This window comes from Lynx rufus, unplaced genomic scaffold (assembly GCF_022079265.1).
Source record: "Lynx rufus isolate CCGP_SWC_20201006 ecotype Redwood Valley unplaced genomic scaffold, mLynRuf1.p SCAF_3, whole genome shotgun sequence".
In the NCBI taxonomy this organism is placed as follows: domain Eukaryota; kingdom Metazoa; phylum Chordata; class Mammalia; order Carnivora; family Felidae; genus Lynx; species Lynx rufus.
In genome coordinates, this window is record NW_025814845.1 from 88,146,279 (window position 1) to 88,174,247 (window position 27,969).

Genomic DNA, 27,969 nt, shown 5'->3' on the forward strand with positions numbered 1-27,969 from the left:
ATTTATCCTGCTTTAAAATGTTAATCTCTCATGTCTTGAGCCTCTTACTGAGCAGCGAGTGCTTATCTGTGCACAATCCATTTCTCTTTCGGCTGGGATTTTCTCTGGGATCCGAGGTGCCTTCACTGAGCAATTCCGACTGTGCTTCGTTAGGCATCTGCAAGACAGGCGCAGGCGCACAAACTCCAGCAGGCGCGCCCCCCTCCGAGCCGCCTGGCCTCTGCAGGGCCGACTCAACAGGCCAGCAGGCAAACAGGACACTATGACACTGGCTGTTCCTCTCTAACCCTGGTGAGTATCTTCTGTGGACCTTTGAAATGTGAGGTCAGCATAAAATCTGGGACTCCAGGGGCGCCTGGGTGGCTGGGTCGGTTAAGTGTCCGACCTCAGCTCAGGTCATGATCTCACAGTTTGTGGGTTCAAGCCCCGCATGGGGCTCTGTGCTGCTAGCTCAGAGCCTGGAGCCTGCTTCGGATTCTGTGTCTCCTGTGCTCTCTGCCCCTCCCCCGCTCTTCTCATTTTCTCTCTCTCTCTCTCTCTGCTTCCCTCTAAAAATAAATGAACATTAACAAAATTAAAAAAAAATCTGCGACTCCAAGCCAAAATTTCAGAAACGTGTTCGCTAACTCTAGCATCCGATTCTTATTGAGAACTCCCTTTTTTGTAGGCTCCTTTTCAATGCTTGCTCAGTTCTCAGCTACGATTCTGTCCTAGCCTTGACAAGCTGCTCTTAAATTGCAGGTAAGAATTGATTTCTAGAATCGGTTTGTGTTCCACCAAGAAACAGAAGCAGTCCTGTTAGCAAACCATTTTCTCTCAAAGGGCCTAATGTTTTTCCATGAGAAGGACCTTGCTGAGGGTGCCGTATGTGCGGGCGGCTTCGAGGCACTGAGTGTTCCTTTGTGTGTCCAAGTCATAAACAAATAGCAAATTATGCAACAAAGCCTCTCAAGTTTTTGCCTCTCTGTTTCCTGAGCTGGGGAGCACTTTCTCACACCCTGGGCGGCTCAGGGAGAGAATGGAAAGGCCCTCTGCTGGAAGCACATCAAATGCAGAAACTAGGCCACTTGGTGCCAGATGGTTCTCAGGCCCCAGAATTTGAAGTTTATACTTTAGTTCACTTCAGGACCAAACCCTGGCATTTTGGAGCCACCCTGCTAACGCTTCTGCTGCTTTTAAAGAGTGATGTGCAGTGGGGCGCCTGGGTGGCTCAGTCGGTTAAGCGTCTGACTTCGGCTCAGGTCATGATCTCATGGTTTGTGAGTTCTAGCCCCGCGTCGGGCTCTGTGCTGACAGCTCAGAGCCTGGAGCCTGTTTCGGATTCTGTGTCTCCCTCTCTCTCTGCCCCTCCCCTGCTCACACTCTGTCTCTCTCAAAAATAAATAAACATTTAAAAAAAAAATAATGGTGTGCGGGAATCCGAGGCAGCGTCAGGTGACCCTCCAACAGGAGGATGCTTAGGACATTTTTAATCATTTCTCTTTTTATTTTGAAGGCCCTCTTTGCAGGCTGGAGGAGTTTTTTTTTGGAAGGAGGGTATGGGAGTGATCCAGTAATAATGGTTCTTTGGTTTTATTCCTTTCAAGTGGTAGGATGCTTGCCTTGAAATTTAATTGTGCACTCAAAATTGCAACAGTAAGCCAACCCTAGCAAAGGTGGATTTTATTCTAAAAATTATTGCACAGTTTTTTTTTTTAATTTGCATTCCTTTCAGTTAATTTTCCAAAGTTTTAACCTTTTCCTCTAAAAACAGAGTAGCAGACTCTTACCTTTGTTCTGCACGGAGTATTCTCAGAGGTCACACTCTCACTTTTGGCTCCGATGGCTTCTTCCACAACTACATCAAGGGAGATACAGTGGAGAAGACAGGATAACATAAAATATTTAAAAAAACATTTTTGGGGGCCCTGGGTGGCTCAGTCGGTTAAGCATCCAACTTCAGCTCAGGTCATGATTTCGCAGTCCCTGAGTTCGAGCCCTGCATCAGACTCTATGCTGACAGCTTCAGATTCTGTGTCTCCCTCTCTCTGTGTCCCTCCCCCTCTTGCTCTCTCTCTCTCTCTCTCAAAAATAAATAAACATTGAAAAAATTTTAAAAAAACATTTGTGGTATCTATAGAAGTACGCTTCATGAAGAATCAAGAAGTAAATGTAATGTGTTTAAAATATGTCACTATTAGAATTGCTGCTTTGAAACTTTTATTGCAACATTCCATCATTATCATTTACAAGTGGCACTGAACCTGCTAGGTATGCCTCCTTCACATTATTCAAAGGAAATTCGGGGCGCCTGGGTGGCTCAGTCGGTTAAGTGGCCGACTTTGGCTCAGGTCATGATCTCGCGGTCCGTGGGTTCGAGCCCACGTCGGACTCTGTGCTGACAGCTCAGAACCTGGAGCCTGTTTCAGATTCTGTGTCTCCCTCTCTCTGACCCTCCCCCATTCATGCTCTGTCTCTCTCTGTCTCAAAAATAAAAATAAACGTTAAAAAAAAATTTCAAAGGAAATTCTTTGGCCCACCGTCAGTAATGCTCCAGCTCTGAGGTGACTTTGAAGCAATGGTGACAGATTTGCCTATCCTACACTCTTCCACCCGGCCCTTCAGAAGGACCCGCGTTAATGCAGTGTGTGAGAAAAGTGTGCCAGGGGTGAGTGTGAGTGTGCCCTTGGTCCAAAGACAGTGACTACATCACAAATAACTTGGGCTGACTCTCAACTTTTCCAAGATCGATCATCTATGTTGTATGCTCTGTTATTCCTGGCTTCTCAGCTTTACCCTAACCCCAAACGTCTGAGAAGGGAGCAGAGAAGTTCAATCTTAAAGATATAACTAAAGCAACCCCAAAATATCTTAACGTTGGACAGTACGTTATGTGTTTCAACATGGTTTTTACATTCCTAGTTTACTTTCTTTTTTTTTTTTTAACGTTTATTTATTTTTGGGACAGAGAGAGACAGAGCATGAACGGGGGAGGGGCAGAGAGAGAGGGAGACACAGAATCGGAAGCAGGCTCCAGGCTCTGAGCCATCAGCCCAGAGCCCAACGCGGGGCTCGAACTCACAGACTCACGGACCGTGAGATCGTGACCTGAGCTGAAGTCGGACGCTTAACCGACTGAGCCACCCAGTCGCCCCATACATTCCTAGTTTACTTTCAATCTCAGTTTATGCTCATAACAGAAAAACAAATTAACCTACCGAATTATATAATATAGGTAAGCAAAAGCTAAATTCCTATGACAGGGATAATTCTGAATGGCAAAAAAAAAAAAAAAACCCTCAAAAGTTAAATGTAATAAGTAAAATAGACAAGTCAAACGGTTCAGCATATAGCAAATAACTGTTGACCTGTAACCTGTAATTTTTATTAATAACGTTCCTCGCATTTTCATGGTACAATGCCGAAATACCATATCCTCCCGCGTCTGTGGTGCATAGTACAATGCAGACATGCAGTTTTTGAAAAGCAAAAACAGATAAGGGCGCCTGGGTGGCTCAGTCGGTTAAGTGTCCAACTCTTGATTTCAGCTCAGGTCATGATCTCACAGTTCGTGGGATCGAGCTCTGAGTTGGGGCTTGGTATTTTCTCTCTCTCCCTTGCTCTCTGCCCCTCCTCCACTCTCTCTCTCTTTCTCTGTCAAAAATAAATAAAATACACTTAAAAAAAAGTGAGAACCAATAAAAATAAAGTTGTGTCAGTTCCTTAAAAACCTAGATCTGTAGTTACGGGAGTGCAAACAGAAATTTTTGATTTAACTAAGAGTCTACATAGTTATTATTTTCTTTTTCTAGTTCTATATACAAAGTCATATGTTCATTTCCAACTGCCTTCACTTCTGTCATGAAGAACAAGCACAGTCATGTATGACTGGGTGTGGGACAGGGTGGCATCTTAAACATCTGTGAACAGACCTGTTAGAATCTCATCGAGTTGGTCCACCATAAACTTGGCATCTTCTTCAGTGAAGCACATAGGTGGTTTTATTTTAAGCACATTTCTATGAGGTCCGTCGGCACTGAGAAGCACTTGCTTTTCTTTCATCCTAATTAGTGCAGGAAATATATGTGAGTGCACACAAATGGTAACTAAGATTATTTAAGAATGATCTAGGGGTGCCTGGGTGGCTCAGTTAAGCATCGACTCTTGATTTCAGCTCTGGTCATGATCTCGGGGTCGAGAGATCCAGCCCCACATTGGGCTCCACACTGATCGCACAGAACCTGCTTGGGATTCTCTGTCTCCCTCGCTCTCTTCCCCTCCCCCGCTTGCAAAAAGGTTCCCTCCCTCTCTAGAGAGAAAAAGAAAAGAAAAGAAAAAAAGAATGATGTGAACACAGAGCAGTTCAATATTCTCATGCACGTGTCTCACACTTCCTTTATTTGGAGAGGTGGGAGGAAGTAAAGGAAGCTTTCAAATGGGGGGGGGCAGGGGCATCTTTCAAGCCAGGACACCAGTCAGGTGTGGGGGTGTATTTACTTGTAGATGACATGTTGAGCCTCATCTGTGGCGGGGGTCCTTTTCTGCTGGTCTTTCACCAAGTCAATTCCGATAAACAGGCCAATGCCCCTGAAGAAGGTAAAGAAAGAAAACTTGACAGATACTCTATCAGACACTGCACTTTCACAAAAGATTAACATTGTCCCCAAACCTCATTTTCATTTGAAGCTGGATATGATTCCCTGTAGGGGTAACTGTTAGTGATTCTAACTAATCCAAGATACCAACCCACTGTCACAGGTCTTTCTAGTTTTTGAACCAAGTTGTTTTTCTCATCCAGCTTTTTTTTTTCTTTACTTAATTGTAAAAGAAAAGTCTTAAAAACAACCTTCTCATACTACTTAGCTTCTCAGGACATTAATGATGCTAAATATGTAAAGTTTATATATACCTATGAAAAATATCAAGTTTTCCGGGATGTCATTTTATTTATTTATTTATTTATTTATTTATTTATTTATTTATTTAATGTTTATTTTTGAGAGAGAGAGAATGAGTGGGGGAGGAGCAAAGGGAGAAGGGGGTACAGACAGAGCTCAGAAGCGGGTTCCATGTTAAGGCAGAGAGCCCAATGTGGGGCTCAAACCCGTGAACCTTGAGATCATGATCTGAGCCGCAGTTGGATGATTAACCTACTGAGCCATCCAGGCGCCCCTCCAGGATGTCATTTTCAATAATTTTTGAGAAATTATTTAGAGTTACTTTAAGTTCCTTCTTCTCATCTTTTACAGGCTGAAATTATACCGGCTTTATTTATTTATTTATTTATTTATTGAAGTATAAAAGTCAAGAAAGGTATACACCCAAAAGTTAACAGTGGTGATATCAGGGTTCTGGATTAAGAACAAATTTTGTTTTTTATGTTTTTCAGTATTTTCCAGATTAAATTTTATGTAATTTATTTTAAGTTTATAAGACAAGTTATTTTCATTTGGAAAAGTGAGTAACCATATGACAATCTCATGATAAGCACACCTGATATCTCCTATTAAAGTATGTTTAGCCTTCTGTTTATTGAGTAATTCAGTAAGATAATCCCCCACTCTTGTGGCATTTCCTTGAAGGTCTTCACTTTCAATTACATTCAGGACAGCCAAACCAATAGCAGAAGATACTGGATTTCCTCCATACTGCAGATAAAAGATAAAAACATAATAGTTGAATTAGTGGTATTGCTTCATCTATGAGAAATTTGGCTCATACATAAGCAGATAAAGATATAATTTCAATAAGTTTTTCTCTTGTGATGCAAACTTTTTAGATTTAGGATATAGTGTGATTCTATTTATTTACGACTGAGTGAAAATTCATTCTGAATCATAGTCTCCACGCAGCATAATTGGTATGAAGGACTATCATGGAATTTATTAGTTCATCCAAACAAAAACGAGACACTGCGTTGGGAACTAAGAATTTCAGAATGTGGTTCAGTGAGGGGGATGTGGACTTCGGTCCCTGAACAGTTGTGTGAAAACAGCTACGCAATGACATTTTCTCCAAATAATTTATGTCCTCGGTTTGAATCTTACTATTAGTTGTCACAAGTCCTAATACACGTACTGCACAAACTATAATAATTTTTCCAAGCTTAAAGTTCATGACTTTTGGGGGTAAAACCAAGGAAATAAAATTTCCCAAAGATAGGAAATTTAGTATCTCCTGTGACAGCCATATAACATTTATAGTACTGTATCATCCAAACACTTTAGAAATGCTTGGGGAATTTAAATGTGATACAAAATAAAGGCAATCATATCATCTGTGAGTGAAAGATAACCTGTAGAGTTTAGTAAGGCAACCATTTATTACAAGAACAATTAATCATTTTAGGAAGGGGAAAGATACACAAGGAAAAATACAAGAATTATGCCAGACAGAACGAAATATGGTTAGATCCAAGTTTGGCTAGTGTCCTGGGGTGGTTAGCTGGCAATACTGAACTTTATTCTTTACTACATTGGCAAGAAGTGTAAGAACATGCATTATTTTTCCCTCTTAGCATAAACTGGGAGGCCAAAATTTACCGTATTGAAGTATTCCATCCCAGAACTGCTGAAGGCCTCTGCAATTTCTTTGGTTGTTACAACGCATGCCATTGGGTGGCCATTGCCCATTGGTTTCCCCATCGTGACAATGTCTGGAACAAAATCTTCACCATGCATTTGGAAGCTCCAGAAATGTTTTCCAACTCGGCCAAAGCCCACCTGAACTTCATCAGCTATAAACACACCTCCTGCTCTGTGTACATATCTGAAAAGCAAAAAGGAAATCTAATGTCTTCGGGTCACGGAGGGTCCCCAAACCCACCCACGAAGATATAGATTATGGAGGACTTGAAAAAATGTCGTTAACTTGAGGTTTGTAATCATTGTCAAAAACATTTCAGCGCTCAAATCCCCAAAGCATCTATGTGATGTCACTGACTTTGCAATATAATCACATTATTTCCAGACTAGACATGTTCTATATTATGGAGGTTTGTGCTGCTTGATGTAAGCTCTACTGTGGCATTTTAAGCGGGAAGAGAAAGAAGTGAACCAGTAGTGTTTAGCAGGGTTAATCTTCCAATTTTACTGATTGGTAAGCATGGGCACCAGCCAGAGAGGATGCCAGGCTGGGGAATGGAGCAGGGTCCTGGAGGCCCCCTGCTGGACCACATACACCCTTTATTTGCTGGATCTTGGAAAGGTGGAGGGGCTCCGGGGAGTCCCGGTGTGGCAGGCATGCCTAAGTGGCTCTTCACCAGCTAGTCTGCAAGTACTTCAATATTTTAACCAGTATGGCCTTGTAGAACTGTCACAGAGCCTTCAGTCTGACCAAGGATGCCCAAGTCAAGTACATACTCTGCCACTTTCTGGAAGTAGCCTGCTGGAGGAATTATTTGTCCGCCACAACTCTGCATGGATTCAGCAATAAAGGCAGCAATCTACACAAGAGAAGATGGGGTCAAAGTCCATTAGGTTCCCCTTGAACCCCCTAAAAACGAGGACTTTTTATAGAGCAGGTTATTTTGGGTGGGAATGTGCCTGTGGCAGGTGTCAGACAGGCCATTTGATGACCAAGAAAAGACGTCCGTGCTGGAAATGCAAACTGATCTGAAGCATCAGTTTCGGAAATTCCACAGTACCAGTGGAACGGTGGAGAGGGCGACTTCCATTTCTCTGTTACTAATTTAAATGCAGTGTTTTCATGAGGACTGGCTGAACGAGAATGATGTTTGGATCAGTCTTTGATATGAACTTCTAAAAAATTACCCAGTTTCTAAACCCATTCCTGTGGTGCCTGTTTCCTCAGCTTGGTGAATGAGGATTGCTTGCGCCTGGAATCTGCTCTAAGGAAAGGGGAGAGTGACTTGTGGCCACGCGCTTTAGTTACTGCGCCTTATTTCTAGTTCTTACCCTGACCCCGGCTTAACTCAACGGAATTAGGCAGTTCACAAAAGGAACTGCAGATGAAATGCTCTGGAGGGGAAGAAAATGGGGGGGGGGGCAGAAAATAGATAACACTGAATCAAGCGGAGAAAGCATAGACATTGTATGAGATATGAAGTCAAGAGAACCAGACTACATCTTAGTAACTCTATTACCTTGGCTTACGTTCTTCCCTTTGGAATATTTCATTTACTAGCTATAACATGAAGCCACTGGACTTAAGAGATTGCTTCTCTAAAATTCCCTGACCTTGTAAGCACATCTAATATTCTGAAGCATCCATCTTCTATTTGCTCATTGCTTTCAACATTCTTTACAGGAAAGCATCAATTCAATAGCTACTGAATGCTAATGTGCTCCAAAAGCTATGGGAATCTTTGCAGCAGCAAAAAGACCATGTGATCTTAATAATGTAAGCATTTCCCTGGAAGAACTGTTTACCGTTTGTGTAAAGAAGAATAGGCTATGCTTGAATAAGAAAAGCCAAAAAACAAAACAAAACAAAACAAAACAAACAAACAAAAAGGAAAGCATATGAAGCTCCCCACAACAGGTAGAGCTGAGGGCTAGCTGCGCAGATAGCACATCTGAAGATAGGGAAAATGAACGGAATGGAAAGAAAACAGTTAAGAAATGCAAATGACTCTCCAGGCACTAAGATAAAAATATTTGAATTGGAAAAAGCAAAGACTTCCTTTTCATCAAAATGGAGGTTTTCTTTATTGCCATGTTGATGCCATAAGCCAGTTTAAACACAAAGCACATGTCAGGGCGCCTGGGTGACTCAGTTGGTTGAGTGTCCTGTTGGACTTCGGCTCAGGTCATGATCTCGCAGTTCCTGAGTTCAAGCCCTGCGTCGGGTTCCATGCTGACAGCTGGGAGCCTGGAGCCTGCTTCGGATTCTGTGTCTCCCTCTCTGCCCCTCCCCTACTCGTGCTCTGTCTCTCTGTCTCTGTCTCTGTGTGTGTGTGTGTGTGTCTCTCTCTCTCAAAAATAAATAAACATTCAAGGCAAAGCACATAAGTAACCCCCAAATGGGCTGAGAATTGATGTTAAGCTAGTAGGGTGACGACTGAGAAAATGGAAACTCTTACTCTGGGGGATTCTGGTGCTGTCTTAGAAGTCTAGGTTCAGATTGGAGAAACATCTTTTCTGCCTTGGCTAACCCGGGCTGTGCAGCTTCGGGACAGTTGAACCAGTTCAAGGGAAGCACCAAGGCATCCTGGGCCTGGGAGCCTACACTGGTTCTGAGGTCCCAGGACCACTGTGCCTCTTCCCCTCCCTCCATCATTTGGAAGAGTCTTTCCTAATCCTCTCCTCCCCTACCCCTTTGGACCATAGTCTGCCTCCCACTGAGAAGGGGAGAATTAAGCCATAGTGATTGCATTTCTAGAATAAATAAAAATAGATAGTTTTAGAGGCATGATTATAATAATGAACTTTAAAAAATATGAACCAAGTGAAATGTAAGCAGAGAAGAACAAAAAGAGCATTGCGCTCTAACCCTTTTCGCCTCTCCAATTCTCACAATGATTTCAATCCATCTTATAAACAATGTTAAGATGTTTTCAAAGCTGCAAATACCAACCTTCCTTCCACTGTTATGAGCTTCTTCAATAATTTTCTTCACTTCATCTGCATAAGCGCCGGCTGGGTCTGCATGATCTTCTCTGTATTTTCCTCTGTAAGTATCTGGAGTTGGTGCCTGAAAACAATCAAATGTAGAGTTTCTCAAGATTTACTTCTCGGACAAATGAGCCTTAAAAAAAAAGGCATTTCGGGGGTGTCTGGGTGGCTCAGTCAGTGAAGCGTCCAAATCTTGATTTCGGCTCACATTATGATCTCACAGTTCACAGGTTCGAACCCTGAGTTGGGCTCTGTTTTAATGCTTCAACAATTTGATTGATTTCTTTATTGTCTTTCCTATTTATTTTACTTCATAACTCTGTATAATAATTTAGCATAGAGCAATTTAATTTTAAGACATTCATACACAGTAGATTCAACTCTGAATTTCAAGCTGGCATCAGTGACAGAAAAAGTAATTGAAGACCAAAGGCAAAAATAAAATAAAATAAAATAAAATGACAACTGTAAATACTAGCTTTCACTACAACTATACTAATTTGCTCATTGTGACACTCATCAATGGATTTTAAACCACATCCTGTCATTAACTAGCCTTTTGACTTTAGTAAGTCACATAACTGCTTTAAATCTTAGTTTCTTTTTCATAGTTTTATTTTGATGAAAGGATCGGACTGGATTATCACTAGGCATTCTTCCAGTTCTAACTTTCTGATTCTTGGATTCTAAGATACTTACCACATGCACAAATTCTTTCTTGACATCTTTGCCCTTTCGGAATTTGTATGGACTGATCTCAATTAAAGATGATAGGTGACCATGGTAAGCACTGAAAAGAAAAAGAACAGTAACCAAAATCACTCAGCAAAGGATGTTTTTGTAGTATATGAAAACCAGTATTCCTAATCATCCGGGGAGAATCTAAACCTTGGTGCCAGATTTAATTCTGCAGGATCTAAGTTTTCATGGCAAGACTGGCCATTTAATTTGTCCAGTTCTCCTTATTCGTGTAATAAAACACATAGGAAACCAAGTATGTGTCCTCATAGACAATATTTTTTTTCAACAGGAAAAAAAACCCTTAATTTCTTAGGATGATATTAGATGTACTAAATTATATTGTCTACATGTAAAAAATTATTTTCTATAGCTTCATGAAAAACTTTGTCAGTATGTATTCTTTAAATGTATTTGACAGTTACATTCTAGTAAATTTTAAAAATAACTTCATATCCCAGAATGGGCTGTGTTTCTGTCTGGAATGGTTTCTGTGGGATGTCTGATTGCATAGGCTGGCCAAATACAAGTCAGGAAGAGCATGAGATCTCTTCAAGAAGAACTCAGATTGAGAGGTAGCCAAGTGGCTATGAGATTCCTTTCTCTCACTTAAAATACAGGTGGCTATAATATACCCTTTTCTGTTTCTTTTCCAAAGGAATAGTTAAGAGATCTGGAAAAGAAATTTTAAAAAGCCCAGGAATAGATAAAACAAAGAGAGAAGACTTCCCTTAGCATAGATTAACGCATGCTACAAAGCCATAGTAATAAAGTCAGTATGCAGAATAAGAACAAGGAGAAGACTGGGGCAGAAAAGGACCTCAGAGACACATCCACACATAAATGTAACACAGTGGACACCAGATAGGTTTCATACAAGGCAGCAGAAGAAAATGAAGAACATTTTCATGATATGGGGAGTGCAGTGGGTGTAGAGGGAGAGATATTAACAAAACTTAGAAGACACAAATTGTACAATGAAAATTTTATCTATTTGATTTGATCAAAATTAAAGATTCCTGTTGAAGGATATCATGGAGAAAGTTAAAAGACAGATAATAGGGCAGGAAAGGATATTTGAAATGTCTCAAACTAAAAGAGATTAACTCTATGGTGGTTCTTAACTCTGCTTGCATAGTAGAATCACTTGGGAAACTTAAAAATATACACTTCTGATTTTCTTTACTTGGTCTGGCGTGGGGCCCAGGCACTGGCATTTAAAGAAATTTCCTAGGTAATTTTAAGACACAGTCAAGGTTGAGATCTTTTGATCTAGACAATACAAGTAAACACAAACCAACAAGAAAAGGATGGGAACCCCAACAGAAAAATGGGCAAAGAACACGAACAAGTAATTCTCAGAAGAGAAATCACAAATGCATGTTAGTTTACGAAGAGATACTCAAACTCATCATTAGAAAGCTGCAAAGTAAGACAACATGGATATCATTTTATAGTCACTGGACTGGCCAAAATTAGAAAAAAAAATGAGAAAGCAGGATACTATTAGGTTTTGGTGGGGATAGAGGGAAATGGAAAATTTCATGCACTGTGTAGAGTGTTGCAACCATTCTGGAAACTGATCTGGTAGTATTTAATCACATTAGGACCATAGTACCCCTATGGACTAGCAATCCTGTTTCTGGGTGTTTATCCCTAAGCACTTCTTAGAAAGGTCCATAAGGGCACATGTACAAGGATGCTCATTGCAGACCTACTTGTGGTAGCTAGGAGCAACGGACAGTGACAGTATCCATCAGTGGGGGGAACCACATGTAGCTACTGAGCACCTAAAATGCATTGGCTGTGAATTGAGATGTGCAGTAAGTGTAAAACATACACTGGATTTAAAGATTTAAAATATGAAAAAAGAGGGGCACTTGGGTGGCTCAGTCTGTTCAGCATCTGACTTCGGTTCAGGTCTGATCTCACCATTTATGAGTTCGAGCCCCACATCGGGCTCCGTGCTGACAGCTCACAGCCTGAAGCCTGCTTTGGGTTCTCTGTCTTCCTCTCTCTCTGACCCTCCTCCATTCAAGCTCTGTGTGTCTCTCTCCCTCATAAATAAATAAATGTTAAAAAATTTTTAAGAAAAAGAGAAAAATCTCAATATATCTTACATTGATTAACTATTGGAATGATATTTGCAAATATATTGGCTACTGGAAAAATTTAAATGTCCTATGTGGCTCGCATATTTCTATCAGACCACACTGAATTAGAAAAATAGATGTACATCTAGCAATATAGTCTTGAAACAGTGCTGAGGGGAAAGTTTGAAACAGAAAAAGATCTATGACAATTTTTATAAAATTAAAACAGATTCACAAAATATAATATATAAGAACACAAAAATAAAAGATATACACTAGACACATTAGAATAGCTGCCTATAGTTGAGGGAGAATGGAAATTTAAAAAGAACCAACAAATCAACTGTGGTAGGCAGAACAATGAACCCCCCCCCCCCCCCCGCAGATGCCCACATTCTAGTCCTTGGAACCTAGGAATATGATACATGGCAAAGGGAACCTTGCAGATGTGAATAAATTAAGAATCTTGAGATGGAGAGATAATCCCGGAGAGTCAATGTAATCACAGGTGTCTTTACAAGTGAAAGGAGGAGGCAGGGGGTTGGTGGTCAGAGGTTGAGGATGGAAGGGGGGCCAGGGCGGTGGAAGGGAGGGACTCCAAGCAAGGAATGCAGGCAGCCTCTTGAAGCCCGGCAAGGCAAGAAAACAGAAGGAGCACAGTTCTGTTGACACCTTGATATTGGCCCCATGAGACCCATTTTGGATTTCTGACCTATTCTCTCTGTGAGAGAATACATTTGTGTTGCTTTAACCACTAAATCTGTAGTAATCTGTTATAGCAACAATAGAAAATGAATATGCCACTCAGCACATAAAACAAGAGAAGCCTGTATAAGGGCAAGAAATCAAGAAGAAGTTCAATTTAAGCTTCTGCGTCTGATATTAGTGGAGAGGTAGAAAAAAAATTAAAAGAAAAAATCTTAATAAAGAATGGAGGTTGTCAGCTTTCTTGTTTAAATGTAAAAATTCATGTTTAGAAGGTGAGATTAAATGACTGTTAATAGTCACAAACTAAGGAGAAAGTACTATCTTTTACTTGGTTTCTAAAATAAGAAATTTGTCCTAAATTGTTGGGGTCCCTGGGTGGCTCAGTTGGTTAAGCATCCAGCTTCGGCTCAGGTCATGATCTCAAGGTTCGTGAGTTAGAGCCCAGCGCTGAACTCTGCACTGACAGCTTGGAGCCTGAAGCCTGCTTGGGTTTCTGTGTCTCCCTCTCTCTCTGCCCCTCCCTAGCTTGTGCTTTCTTTCTCTCTCAAAAATAAATAAATAACATTATTTTTTTTTAATTTGCCCTAAATCATTATCTTTTAAATTAATTACAGTGGATAATCACAATAATGATGAGAATGTATAGAGTTTTAAGACATCAGTTATGTTTTTATTTTGAGAACAATTGAGTTATGCAGTGTGGTGGCTCAACAAACAGTTAATGTGTAAAAAGCAAGCCCTGATTCATGCAAAGCCCATTAGCCATGACCACAGCATCCAAGAGATCCTCCCCCGTTTGCAGGAACTTCAACAGAATTAGGTATTCTCCAGGCCTAAGCTGGCCTTGATACCTTAACACAGAATAAAAATCATTGTGCCACCCTCCTCCACATGGGCTTGTGGTATTTGGTATGGACAGGACCAATACGATTTTGTGTCTGAAGGAGCTTCTTGCTTAGAAGTCTTGCATCCAAAACTTACTGGTCAAGAGTGATCACATCTTGGTGGCCTCTGAACTGCCGAGCCAAGCGTAAGGCTAAGTCATTGGCTTCAGATCTAAGATAACACAGAGACAGGGATCAACATGACATAAGCTTAAAAAAAAAAAAAAGTTTCAAAATGTTAATTAGCAAAGTTGTAAGATCCCAGTTATTCAGAAATGGATGGAGAAGTAAGTTGCAGTCCTCTCTTTCCCCTTCAGTCTTGCTCACCCAGCAAATCTCACTTCATCCTTCTAATACAAGTTCCCCAGAGGTCTTCAATAAGGAATGAGACACACAGAAGAAACCCAATTCAAAGGATATGCTGCTCAGTTCAAATTTCAGCCTAGTTCAGCCAATATTTGATCAGCTCCTCATTGATAAAATGAAGATCATAATTTTCCTTTCTGGTTTTGGCAGTCTAAATATACTACTCAGACACAGAGGAAGAAAATAATCATTTGTGGGATGTTTGCTCTCTGCCAGACATCATATGGAGTGTTTTGGTTGCATTTATTCTCAGAACTCCTCTGTATGGCGGGGGCTGCTGTCTCCTTTGTATGGATGAAGCAATGCCTCAGAGAGGTTAAGGAGCTCTCTGAGCTCTCACAGCTAATAAGCTCTCACAGCTAATAAGAGGTAGAGCCAGCATTCAGACCGTTTAACTTCAGGATTATGCTTTGTACCATCCCAGGCTCTGCTGCCTCCAGTCTCTGGTGACAGTGCTCTTGGAAGCAATCCCTTTTTGACAGTGTAGGATTCTTTAGAAGTGAAAGGCAAATATTATGGTATTTAATTCATTGAAGGCAAAGAAATGCTTTCTAGCAACAAATTGGATCCTAAAATTTCTTCATTCTTTACAAAGAAAAAGGAATGATCTTCTGCCTACAAAATTGGTTTTAAAATCTCATTGAAAAGAGAAATGTGAATCACAATATCATATGATCAGTTACAGAATTTCTAATAGTTTTAATCATATATACATACACATAATTTTTAAAATATGAGTTTAATGCTGTATGTACAGGTCTCCTCCCAATATAATATTGCATTGTGAGCTTTTCACATGTCACTATAAATGTATTTTCAAACACATATTTTTAACGTCTGCAGAATATTCCATAGAATGGATACAGAATAACTTGAATTTACGGAACTTAAAAGTTAGAACATATCTATTCTTTTGAATTTAGTCCTTCCTTTTTTTGTACTTGTGTTAGGGAAATGTTTAATTGCCTAAGAAAACAAGTCAATCAAAAGTCTTACAGGGGCGCCTGGGTGGCTCAGTCAGTTAAGCGTCCGACGTTAGCTCAGGTTATGATCTCACGGTTCATGAGTTCGAGCCCCACGTCGGGCTCTATGCTGACAGTTCAGAGCCTGGAGCCTGCTTCAGATTCTGTGTCTTCCTCTCTCTCTGCCCCTCCTCTGCTCACCCTCTATTTCTCTCTCAAAAAATAAACATTAAAAAGAATTTAACAAAAGTCTTACAAAAGTTATATCCGTTTAGTAGAATTCCTTCTTTGCTGAAATCCATTATTCGTGCTTCAAAAAAACTGTCCAGGCCCTATTGATTTTTTAAAAAATTTTTTAAATGTTTATTTACTTTTGAGAGAGAGAGAGACAGAGTATGAGTTGGGGAGGGCAAAGAGGGAGACACAGAATCTGAAGCAGGCTCCAGGCTCTGAGCTGTTTATACAGAGCCCAACATGAGCTGAAGTTGGATGCTTAACCGACTGGGCCACCCAGGTGCTCCTTTATTTAAAAAAATTTTTTTTTAATGTTTTATTTATTTATTTTGAGAGAGACAGGGTGAGCAGGGGAGGGACAGAGAGAGAGAGAGAGAGAGAATCCCATGCAGGCTCCACAGGATGTGGGTCTCCAACTCACCAGAACATGAGGTCATGACTGAGCGGAAATCAAGAATCCGAGGCTTAAGAGGCTGAACGACCCAGGCAGGGGGTCCCTATCGATTTTTTTAGCTGCTTCCTCTAGTGTCTGAAGAGGTGAGTGTCATACCACTGGTTAGGTTTTGTCACGTGAGAACCAGCTTGGATATTTTTGCCAGGGTTACAACCCAGGTGTCTCTCCTTTAGGGATACTAAAGCATTCTAGATATGCTTTCCTTACCTTTCACCAAGGGAAGCCCTGGTAATAAAAAGCTGAGTGACATGCACATGTTAATCATCAGTGGCTGTGCCAAAAACCCCCGGAGCATGCCGTCCACAAGCTCATGGAGCAAAAGCAGAAGAAAACCGAACCATCAGGGCCCCCGTGTGTGTTCACTTAATAAGTGGCAAGAATCTCAGAAAAACTTTTTAGACGTCTGCGCTCCACCACAAATCAAAAAGAAAGATACGTGTGAGAGAGTAAACAAAGAGATGAGTAGGAATGGGGGTGGGTGGGAAAGTTCGAAACATACCCTGAGTTTGTAAAATAGCAAACAGAGAGCGTCTCCGGCAGGGTTGCTGAAAGGCGCCTGGCATACTCAACAATATTGTCATGAAGGAATCGAGAATTTGTGTTTAGCAGTTCCATCTGTTTCAGGGCAGCCATGACCACTTCCGGGTGACAGTGTCCCACTAGAATTTAGAAGACAAAGCAAACAAACAAACAAAGAAATTACAATTTTAAATTCCTGGGCAGTGAGGGGGATTCTGAAGCAAGAAAAAGAGAAAAAGAAAAAGTTGAGCTTCCTTCTCTCCCACGTTGCTCCGTAACTTTTCCTGGCAGGGACGACTGACCCCATTCAGCCAAGGAGCTGCAGCCATTGCAATTCCTGGGACACTTATCAGTGGTGCTCTGTCTGCCTTACTCCACAAACGTATCCTTCACGGCACAACAAAGACAGGACATGTACCGTGCGCCACGTTGTTGATGCAGTCCAGGTACTGTTCACCTCTCTCGTCAAACATGTACTGCCCCTGGGCTCGCACTATTTTGATGGGATCCGCAGCAAAGAACACTTTGCATGAAGGCCTAGAGATAATGAAAGGAAACACGTTGGTCTGGAAGGACTGCTCAGTGTTTTTCCTTTTCAATGAAGGTCATGATCAGTGGAAAATTACAGTTACATAAAGGAAAGAGAAACACAACCTGGGTGACATACATTTTTAAAAAAATTTTTCATATTAGCCTGGAACCTTTCACCTTAATCCCCCATTCGTGACCCTGCTCATATATTTCATGTGTTTGTTATATGAAATTTGCCATGATTTGACAACTCGGTTTAGAGGCACATGGATCAACTCTGACAGCTCTAATTACACCAACCAATAACTAGTTTTCCTTTGGGAAGTTTTGTTCTACCAGCAAAAAAAACAAAAAACTTTTTTTTTTTTAAGGTTGACTATGTTCAGGAACTGATAAATATTACAAATATTTAATCCTCCCGACAATCATATGAAATAGGGTTATTATCATTCTCATTTTTATAGGTGAGGAAACTGAGGCTCAGAAAAATCAAGACACTTGTTCAAGATTACACAGCCAACAAGTGAAAAAAAAACCTGAATTTGATAGTAGACTGTCCTAATACCATAGCCCAAGTCAGTATCTGCTTGTTTTCTCCCTCTCCCTTTCTGATCTAATTGATAAAAAATGAATAGCACTAAAAGCTAAATATAAATAAATTGGTATTAAATACTATAAAAGAGATTTTATAGGAGACCATTATGTCCTTTGAGTGGTACTGTCCTGTATCAAATGGATTTTCCATTCTTAAATAATGAAATCCAATTATCCTTCTAATCCCTTAATCCATTATTTTGAGCATAATAAAAAGTCATCCATATTTTGGGTTACTTGGATGAATGTCTGGAATATAAATTTTAGAATGCCTGGAGTATAAATTTTAGTAACATAGAAACATCATGAAAGTTTTTTTTATCTTAGCTCTATGGATATGTAGAAAGTAAAATAGAATATATTATTTTTATTTTGGTGATTTCGCATGCACAAAAAAGTGCCACATGCATTGGAGGTATTTTGGAAGGTAACGAAATGCTTACATATTAAATTGAAAGTATTTTACTTATTGCATATAAGTAAAGTAAAATACTTTACTTTAGGAAGTATTTTAATTATTGGGGTGCCTGGGTGGCTCGGTCGGTTGAGCGTCCGACTTCAGCTCAGGTCATGATCTCACGGTCCGTGAGTTCGAGCCCCACATCAGGCTCTGTGCTGACAGCTCAGAGCCTGGAGCCTGTTTCAGATTCTGTGTCTCCCTCTCTCTCTGCCCCTCCCCTGTTCATGCTCTGTCTCTCTCTGTCTCAAAAATAAATAAACGTTAAAAAAATTTTTTTTAAAGTATTTTAATTATTATATATAGGTAATCTTAATTTAAAATTGCCTCAGATTAAGCATCATCAATTAAAAGGAAGCTAATATTTAATGAGAATTTCTTATTAGCTCAAACCCAACTGTTAGTTTATACTCCCCGTTAAAAGCCAAAGGAAACCTTTGTCATGAGTGTGGGCTAGTAACTGCAGACTTCATCCTCCCTTGCTAACGGTACTTTACACGTTGCACTCAGACTTCAGGTAAAATTCTTCAGGGCTGTCCATGGTGATATTCCTCCTTTCCCAAAATTTCTTCTGCTCACACTAGAAACCATTGGCTTTTCCCTGGAATCTAATTATATAGGATTGAAAACTAACAGAAAAAGACAAGGGGGTGATTGAGTAATGAGGGAGGAATGGGAACATTTTGGCTTCCGCTATGCCGGGTTGAGAGAGTTCCTTCCAAGCAATCTCCCAACAGGCCATCTAGAAACGTCTGGGTTGAGACCAGGAGACCAGTAGGAGCAACCGCCTAGCATTTCTCAGAAGTAGATACTAGTTCTTTTCTTTCTTGCGTCCCTAGTCCTCTCTCAAGTTTACCCATGGCAGTGCTTGTTAATTACATGTGAGTATTGCAGGCCTTTGATTTTACAGTGGCCACAATCATCATCTATATTTACATGTGCCTTTTTAGAAACCAGATCATGCTTATTAATCTCACTTGCTCACTCCTGTGAAGCAGAATGTTATTCCTACTCCCACAGAAGAGGAAATTAAAGTAATCTGACAGAGGTCACACAGGTAACATGACACCCTACTAGGACCAGAGCCCAGGTCTGACCTAACATTCAGTGCTGTACGCTTACCGGTATTTTACCGAGTCGTTTATAACACGCGCAAAACAAAAGGAGACTGGAAAGAACATTGCATTTTTTCATTGTCATGAGGGCACAGCTTATTTTACCCTTAACAAAGTGTCTTTTAAGGTTTTCTTCTGGCTGGATTAACCCTTTATCTCCTAACCAAGCATGCAAGAAGAAAAAGTTCACTTTAAACAAAAGTTGTCAAAATTAGTTTGTTTTCATAGCCACTGTCGAAAATATTTTTGAGGGGCGCCTGGGTGGCTCAGTCGGTTAAACACCCGACTTCTGCTCAGGCTCAGGTCATGATCTTCGGGTTGGTGAGTCTGAGCCCGGAGAATGGGCCATGCGCTGACAGGTTAGAGCTTGGAGCCCGCTTGGGATTCTGTCTGTCTGTCTCTGTTCCTCCCCAGCTCAAACTCTGTCTGTCTCTGTCTCTCTCTCTCTCTCTCTCTCTCTGAAAAATAAAGATTAAAAAAAAAATTTTTTTTAAGTATCTTTGAGTTCACAGTTTTGAGAGCTTTCGGGTTGGTGGGATTTGGCGCAGGGCTACCCGTCTCCGTCTCAGCCCCCATCCCTGGAATAGTTCCCCTCCTAGGGCTATTAACCCTCGTGGGACAACTCTCGCAGCCGCCGGCAGCTCCCAGGCAGCGGCGGGGGGCAGAGCGCCCGGACTGCGCGGGAGCAGGCTGGCGGCGTTCCCTCCCGGCGGAGGCGCGGCGGGCACCGGGGGCTGGCGCGGCGGGCGGGCTGCGGCGCGAGTGCGCAGGTGCGGCTGCCGGGCGGCGGCGTCTCGCGCTCGGCGGGCCACCGCCCCGGGGGGCCTCGGCGCGCCGCGTTCTTGCTCGCCCGCTACCTGCCCCGCTTCGGCTCCCCGCCCCTGGCGCTAGTTACCGAGCCCTCACCCGATGTGCTTCCTCCTCAGCGCCAGGGTGTCCTGCTTGCTGTACAGCTCGCACATGGTGGCGCGGCTGCCGGGCGCTCCTCGGCTCTCCCTCTCGCCTGAGAGCGCCTGCCTCGCGAGGCTGCCCCAGCGGCGGGCCTTTCCCGCCGCGGTCCCTCGTGGGGTCCCCTCGCCCGGGGCGTCTGGAGGCACTGGTGGCATCAACTAGCTGGGGTCATCTCCCTTTTAAGTCTTGCCCTGCCTTTGCCCTTCGCCAAGCCCCACCCTCCTGTTCCCCCTCCTCCGCCCGGGTGCCCGCTTTGGCGAGTCACCGGACTAGCCACTCATTCGCCACCACCCGTGCCCCTCAACTAACTGACTCCGGCTCCTGCCCTGCGGTTCCCACTACCCCTCCCAATCGTTGCTACTTCTTTGGACTCGCCGTTGATTTCCCGAACTCGACCTTGCCTTTGCCTTTCTTCCTCTTCTGCCCGCGAATTCCCTCCTTCCCACTTTCTTTCTTGTTTCTTTTTGGTGTATCCCATTGTGTTCTTGTAAACGTTCAAAGATAGGCGCTCTCTGGAGATCAGATCCTACCACTGTAGGGTCTCACAGTGAGCGTATTCCAATACCAAAACCTCTCATAACTAAAGTAACGTCACATGCCCTAAGGATCAGTGACAGGGAGGCAGCCCGATACTTGTCGGGAATGATAACTCAGTGTTTCAAAGATCTACTGTAACAGTAATTACACTTCTAATTTCTCTCCTACTATACAGATTATGAAACATATTCACGTGATTTACCTGGTTCAGTCCTCCAAACAAACCCCGAGAAATGATGAGGAGAGTTGTTATGCCATTAACATAAGACGAAAGAGATTATTCCCTGTCGCATGATTACATGTCTATCTGGTGGTGCATTTGGAATTCATGCCTAAATTTCTTGACTTCCTTTGGGATGATCTTCACACACTGATCAAATTGGAAGTTCAATATCTGGACAAAGTTAATGCTGATTAACTATAACATTAAGTCATAAGTTATCTTAAGAACTACAGATCATCTGATTTAACTTCCCTGTTCTGTCGATAAGAACGAGGCACAGAAAAGGTCTTATTCAAGGTCATGCAACTATTAGCCATAGAGTTTAAACTAGAGCATTTCCTTCTTTCTGTGTTTTGAAAGGCAGCAAAGAAAGCTTAATTTACCTATAGCAACGCACTTGAAGAATGTTTGCAGATGATCTTTTTCTTGAATGAAGTTATTAATTTACATTACGGCACAGAGGGAGTATTATTGCATTGCCTAAGATAGGCTGAGAAATAGGGTCCTATGACCAACAGCGTGGTAAGAATTCTAGGTGTTATAAATGAAAGGCAGAAGGCACTTACGGATCTCCCAAGAAATCCTAATCATGTAATCTTGGCCCAGCCCCATACTTGAAAGATGATGCCGAATGTACATTTATTCTCAAAACACCTAGCTAGACCTGGCGAAGTCACAGATAGTCACTCTTTTTCTATAAACCTCCATGGTTTCTTGTTTTGCCCAGTGCTTTAAAATATGTTCTGTAAATAACGATGGACCAAGAGTCTTAGGGTCTAGATCTGGTTCTTTCATAAACTAGTTAGGCTTCTTGACCTTTTGGAGGCCAAATTTCTTTGTAGTAAAAAAAAAAAAAAAAATCTCCTTTTGACTCAAAGCATTGTAAAGAGGGCTTAAAAGAGTTCATGACTGTAGAATGTGTGGTAAGATTGTTGTTAAGATCTCAATGTTCCTACCTTTTTTTTCCTTTAATACCTGACCTCTCAGCAGAGTTATCACTCCTTTCTCCTTGAATCACTTACTCTTATAAATTGTTGGCACCGCCACACTTTCCTGATTTTCCTCTTCTCTCGCTTAACATGTAAATGTTCTTACCTATGGGAATGAGGTCCTGGGCCCTTTCTTTGCTCTGTGCTCTTCCCCAAGATAATCCACCACAATGCCTTTGGCTTTACCCATCAAGGTGCCCGATTTACATCTCCACCCAGTTCTTTTTTCTTCTTGGTCCCACACTTTCATATCTACTTCTTTTCTTGACTTCTCTACTTAGAGGCCTCGGATATACCTCAGACAGAATCAGTCCAAAGTAGAAGCTTTGATCCCCACCCCCAAAACTACTGCCTCAAATAAGTCCCCAACATCAGACATTCATTCACTCGTCCACAATATATCAAATACTCACTGGGTGCCACTGAATGTTTCAGTTGCAGGAGATAAAGAGGAACTAGACTGAATGGACTTACCCTCGGTGGCTCATACTAGATGTGCACTGTCTAGAATATAGCCACTAACCACAGGTGAGTTTTAGGGACCCACGATGTGGCTAGTCTGAATTGAGATGTGCTGTCAACATAAAATACATACAAATGTATTGCAAAACACCTGTGAGATTTTTCATTAATTTTTATACGGATTGCTTGCTGAAATAATATTCTAGATAGATTGAATTAAGTGAAATATGTCATTAAAATTATTTTCACCTTTTTTTTAATGTGGCTACTAGTAAACTTAAAATTGCATATGTGGCTTCCATTACTTTTCTGTTGGACAGGATTATTCTAGACACACAGAATAAACACATAAATAAAATAACGTGAGAATGGCTTAAGTTGCTTTAATTGTGGTAAGAGCCTTGAAGGGAGTTAACTAAGGGAAATGATCCTAAACCAGAAACTAGGAGTCCTGGATCATCCCTCTCTTTTTCTCAGCCCCATCCCCATGTCAAATTATTTTTGAGCCCTGTTGACTCCACCTCAAAGTGTATTCTAAATCTCTCTGCTATCACCCTTTCTACTACCACCGCATGTAAGCCTTCTGCGTCTCCGCCAGGACCTATGCAGAAGCACTCGGGAGCTCATTTCCTTGCTTCCCCTTCCCACCCTGTGCGGCACGATCCTGTCCTTTCCCTTTTTAAAACCCAGCAGTGATTTCCAGTTTTCCTCTCCAGGCTCATTTTTGATTCTCGCCCCCTAGCACGCATCCACCCCACTGGGGTTTCTTGCCCGTAATGACTTCAAAGACTATATTTGCTTCGGTTTCAGTTTGAATGTCACGGACAGCCCTGGAGAGGTCGTTCTTGACTACCTTGCTTTAAATAGTTCTCAATTAATTAAAAACAGGAATCCCTACCCTGTTCCTGTCTTAATCTCCTCTTTGTTTGGTCTTTCTCTGTCTCGTTCATCAGTGTAACTCAGCACAACCCAGCACTTACCATATGGTAGACAGATAAATATTTGTGGACTGACTGACTGACTGAAACAGAAAAGACATGTGAAGACTCAATACCTTGTTTCGAAGGTGAAGTTCTTAGGACGCCATAGAGCCTTTGAAACCTTATTCCCTCTATTTGCATACTGACTGCCAATACATTTTAGCCATTTCTTTAGGAGAGAGATGCTTAGATTCATTATCTTTTAATTATCTTTTATAGGAAAACAGGTTGCTGCTCCAAAAACATCATTTCCCCATTGTTTAACTTATTTCACAATGTGGAATATATAATATTAACTAAGTACCAAGAACAGTCTTTAAATAAAGAACAGACACGTCGTAGCACCAAAATAAAGATGGAAACAGGTCAACAGTTCACCTTCTGCAATGTTTTGTCAAAAAACAAATTCCAAGGTGTTTGGTGTATTTTCCCGTGTACTTCTGTATCGCATGATTATTTGGTAAGAGTGGGTGCCGGTGCGTCTTTCCTCCCAGAAGCAGACGTTTGCTCAGTTGTGGTCCTGATCCTATTGATTAGGTCACCCCATTGAGTGAGTTCTGACCTGAAGTTCACAGATTACTCAACAGCCTACACTTGGCCAAACAAACTGTACTTGTGCATGCCAGAAATGAGAAGGCACAGTGCGCACCAACTTGGGACAATAAGAATTCCGCTCCATATTCCGATGAGAAGAGTCTGAATGGCAGGTTTTAATTTTCTTGTCAGTGACAAACATGCAAAGATGAGTGAACTCTGTGTTCCCAACCACAGAGGCTCTCCAGCTTATTCTACAATACTCAAGATGGAATGTGAGCATTTGGTTCCTCACTCTCTCCTGTTACCCCGCCCTGCCCTCCCCGTGCCCTTTGTGGACACTTGCCTTTTCTGAAATCATACATCATCTGGGACAAATGCTGGGTGTGATGCTTTTCGGACATGACACATGATATCCAAGGAGGGTCTCCTTTGCCCCTGACACTCGTTGCATGAGAGTGCAGGTCAAACGTCTTAACTTCACTGAGGAGTCCACACTGATGTCAGCATGTGTGTATAATTGCACACACAGCCCCTAGTTCACATCAGAAAGAACCCGATAGGCCCTCCCACACCTGGGACTTCAAAACCACGTTAATGGAGCCATTCGACCACTCGGGAGATGTGTGTGTGTTCCTACTGTATACACCTATCCTCTCTGCCCCAAACTAAGTCCACAAGAATCTTCCAGACTTGTGTTTGTGTGTGGCAGGGGGAGTCTTCTGAGGGGTGTGTGTGGTGGTGGAGAAAGGTTATATTTTAAATACCCTAGGCTGGTGGGGGGGGCGGGGCAGCACCTGGGTGGTGCCTGGGCGGCTCAGTTGGTTAAGCATCCAACTTCGGCTCAGGCCATGATCTCACACCTTGTGAGTTTGAGCCCTGCATTGGGCTCTGTGCTGAGAGCTCAGAGCCTGGAGCCTGCTTTGGATTCTGTTTCCCTCTCCCTCTGCCCCTCCCCAGCTTGTGCTCTGTCTCTTTCTCTCAAAAATAAATAAACGTTACAAAAATAAAAAAAAAATACCCTAGGCTTATCTTACTCTTACTGGAACTGTAGTCAGCCTGGAAACCACATAAGCACTCAAGAGGCTGACTAGTGGAACTTGCAATTCGTGATGCTCCAGATGCAGACAAGGATCAAGAATAAGGCTCCAGTTCATTTCTCATGAGTTTGTTTCTAGTGTTGAAGGGGTCTAGCATATGCCACTGTGGAATAAAACTTATTTTGAGCTGCAGGCATTACAATAGAGGTAGGAAGAGGCTTTTATCTTGAACTCCCTTTATCCGTCCAACAGCAGAGCCCCCCAGAAGAACTCAATCATCAGGGGGTGATTCTTATCCCCTGCACACGAGACCACCTGACCAGACACGGTCACAAAACCACCACACGTGCCATGTGTTCTCCGTTTAGCTTTCCTAAATGACATTTGTTTTCCCATAAGTATTCATTCTCCCTTCCCTTTCCTGCGTTAAGATGGTTTATCAGCTCCAGATTCTAACTGCCCTTTTGAGTCACATTTTCCTGTGTGCTTCCCCATAAATGAATAGAAATTTGTCTTAGGCGAGCCGATAGGGAGGATAACTGGACAGACTGCGATCAGGTTCCTTCTTACTCCAACTGGATAATGTGCAACTATGCCAGTATGAAAAGAATTTTCCGAGGACATAATCCTTGTGAGGTCTCAATATTTTCCTCTAAGGAGCTGGCAGAGGTTGGGGACAAGTGATAAAGTCCCAAGTTCAACTGCTTATGGGCTGGGGACGTGCACTGTTCTGCGGGACGTTTACAGAATGTAGAACTAGACCAACATTCCATTCCATTGCTCTCGGTCCCAGAAGGTTCTAGAAGCTTCTGCAGTCAAAGAGCTTCTTCCCTCTCTTGACAGCTGTATGTCTATTAGTGCACACACACAAAAAACCCCTCCTATTTCAAGGAACACACTTTAAAATACACCAGTATAGAGAATCTGAATGTTGAATATATCAGAGCAAACAAGAGGGAGAGAGCAAGAGGTGGGGCGGGAGGACACAGGGCTTACAGACTTTGCTCAGGATCATGGATTGGATTCCTAAGGAATTACCTGCGGGGGAGTTGTCCTACTAAAAGTGTCACTCTGGCTGTGTCACCATGTGTCACTTCTTGCTTGATTTAGTTCTAAGTAGGAAAAGTATCATGTGAACTAAGAGTTTACACCAAGATCCTCCACTGGTTGGGGTCATAAAAAGCACAGCCCCTGTTAGGACCAGTTTTCTTTTACATGGGAAAGGAAGGTATATTTCTCAGGGGTATTCTGCGGAGTAGCACTGGACACACTTGCTTAATAAGAATCAGTGAGAGGGGCACCTGGGTGGGTCAGTCGGTTAAGCGTCCAACTTCGGCTCAGGTCGTGATCTCAAGGCTCGTGAGTTCAAGCCCTGCATCGGGCTGTCTGTTGTCAGCACAGACCCTGCCTCGGATCCTCTGTCTCCTTCTCTCTCTGCCCCTCCCTTGCTCTGTCACTTAAAAATAAACATTAAAAAAAAAAGAATCACTGAGGAACTTTGCTTAAAGTACAGATTCCCAGGCACCCCCACCCCCATGAACCACCAAAATGGGATCCCCAGAGAGGGAGCCTGGGAACCTGTATTTTAACAAACTTCATAGATTCCTACCATCAGGCAAGTTTGAGAAACACTGTCATAGGAGGTGGGCCAAAGCCACGGGGCCATTTCAGTAGATGGTCTGTTATTCCTGGTCTAAGATATCACTGTCTCTTGTCTGAATTATACCAACAGCCTCTTATTTGTTGCTGCAGGTTTATGTGTGGGTCCCCCTCCAGTGCCCCATCCTCAAAGCAGCCGGACAGACATATTTACTATGAAAGCTGGCTCTTCCCACTCCCCTACAAATACATCTTAATAATTTTCCACTTATCTTAGGACTCCAGTCCATGATCCTGTGTCCTCCAGCCCTGCCTCTTGCTCTCTCCCTCTTGCTTGCTCAAGCCCAGTTGCATTGGCCCTCCTCAAAGCTGCCTCATCTGGGTCCTCATGTGAGAAGCTGTCCCAAGGCCCCCTACACTACTCCCACTATCCCCCCACTTGACTCAGGCCTCCGCTTCAGTGATGCTCACTTGTGGTCAGCCACACGCCCCACTGCTCCTGCCCAACCTTAGGAAATCAACTCCAGCCAACCTACCTTTGTTTGCTATTTCCACAGCATCCCATACTTTCTTTCCCCCTGGAGCACTTGTCACAATTGTAACTAATTAACATATTAGCTGTATCATTACACGTTTAAGGCCTATTTTTCCTCCCTAGAATTAAAGTTCCATGGGCGAGAGACTGGGTCTGACCTTCTCCCACTGTATCCCTAGTGTCTAGTCCAGGGCCTGGTAGGTACATAGTAGGTACTCAATAAATACTTTAAAAATAAAGGTCAAATTTAGTTACCGGTGTAATAGCACTTACTGCTATAAATGATAAGGTGCTTTCATTTCTATCTCTCCAATCTTCACACCAGCACGGTAGGTGTTATTATCTCTATTTTCAGAGTAGGGAATTGAGACTCAGGTCGTAGAATATGCTCTGGGCCACAGAGTGGCTTTGGGGTATAGTCAGGATGAGATCTAAAGCTCATGCCCCTGGGAGCGCCTGGGCCTGGTGGGGAAATCATGGGATTTCCATAACGGGACCCACAGTGGAAAATGCAGTTGGTTAAGCATCCAGCCAAGCTCAGTCCATGATCTCGGGGTTCGTTGAACCAAGCCCCACGTGGGGCTCTGTGCTGACAGCTCAGATCCAGAGCCTGCTTCAGATTCCGTGTCTCCCTCTCTCTCTCTGCCCCTCCCTCACTCATGCTCTGTCTCCCTCCCTTTCTCCCTCAAAAATAAATAAACATTAAAAAAATTTAAAAAAATAAAGCTCATGCCCCTGTCGTCCTGTCCAACTGCCTGGAGTGCCGCGTGAAGGACCAGAGTTACCTATATTCTTCTTGGAACCTCTTCCTTAGGAGTCTTGTGTTTATTTTGCTCTTCACACGGCCGATCTCATCTGCTAATACAGGGTTAAGAGGGCTCCTGGCGGGTTTGGCTGAGCCTGATAGCAT

The 27,969-nt window shown here is 42.4% G+C and overlaps 1 protein-coding gene across 3 annotated transcripts; it reads right to left on the reverse strand.

The window, feature by feature from the left end:
• Positions 1 to 28: 28 nt before the first annotated feature.
• Positions 29 to 27,969, reverse strand: ETNPPL (ethanolamine-phosphate phospho-lyase). Of its 3 annotated transcripts, none has more exons than XM_047092194.1 (13): positions 27,845 to 27,969; positions 16,931 to 17,049; positions 16,493 to 16,652; positions 14,075 to 14,149; positions 10,254 to 10,344; positions 9,517 to 9,633; positions 7,341 to 7,423; positions 6,522 to 6,747; positions 5,473 to 5,627; positions 4,477 to 4,566; positions 3,912 to 4,042; positions 1,770 to 1,837; positions 29 to 157 (listed from the first exon to the last, which is right to left on the reverse strand). In XM_047092194.1, the coding sequence occupies exons 1-13, from the start codon at positions 27,967 to 27,969 to the stop codon at positions 29 to 31; spliced, it is 1,569 nt and encodes a 522-aa protein (XP_046948150.1). The 3 variants fall into 3 exon arrangements, with proteins under 3 accessions (XP_046948150.1, XP_046948151.1, XP_046948152.1); XM_047092195.1 differs by lacking the exon at positions 27,845 to 27,969 and adding an exon at positions 20,116 to 20,171; XM_047092196.1 differs by lacking the exon at positions 27,845 to 27,969 and adding an exon at positions 20,116 to 20,171 and having other exon boundaries at positions 16,493 to 16,631; positions 16,925 to 17,049.

Coding starts and splice junctions, on each gene's coding strand:
- ETNPPL (XM_047092194.1), bottom strand. CDS start 27,969: ATGCTATCAGGCTCAGCCAAACCCGCCAGGAGCCCTCTTAACCCTGTA. Junction 16,653..16,930: donor CATCAACAACGTGGCGCACG/GTACATGTCCTG, acceptor TCTAAATTCTAG/TGGGACACTGTCACCCGGAA. Junction 6,748..7,340: donor TACTTCCAGAAAGTGGCAGA/GTATGTACTTGA, acceptor TTTGCTTTTCAG/ATATGTACACAGAGCAGGAG.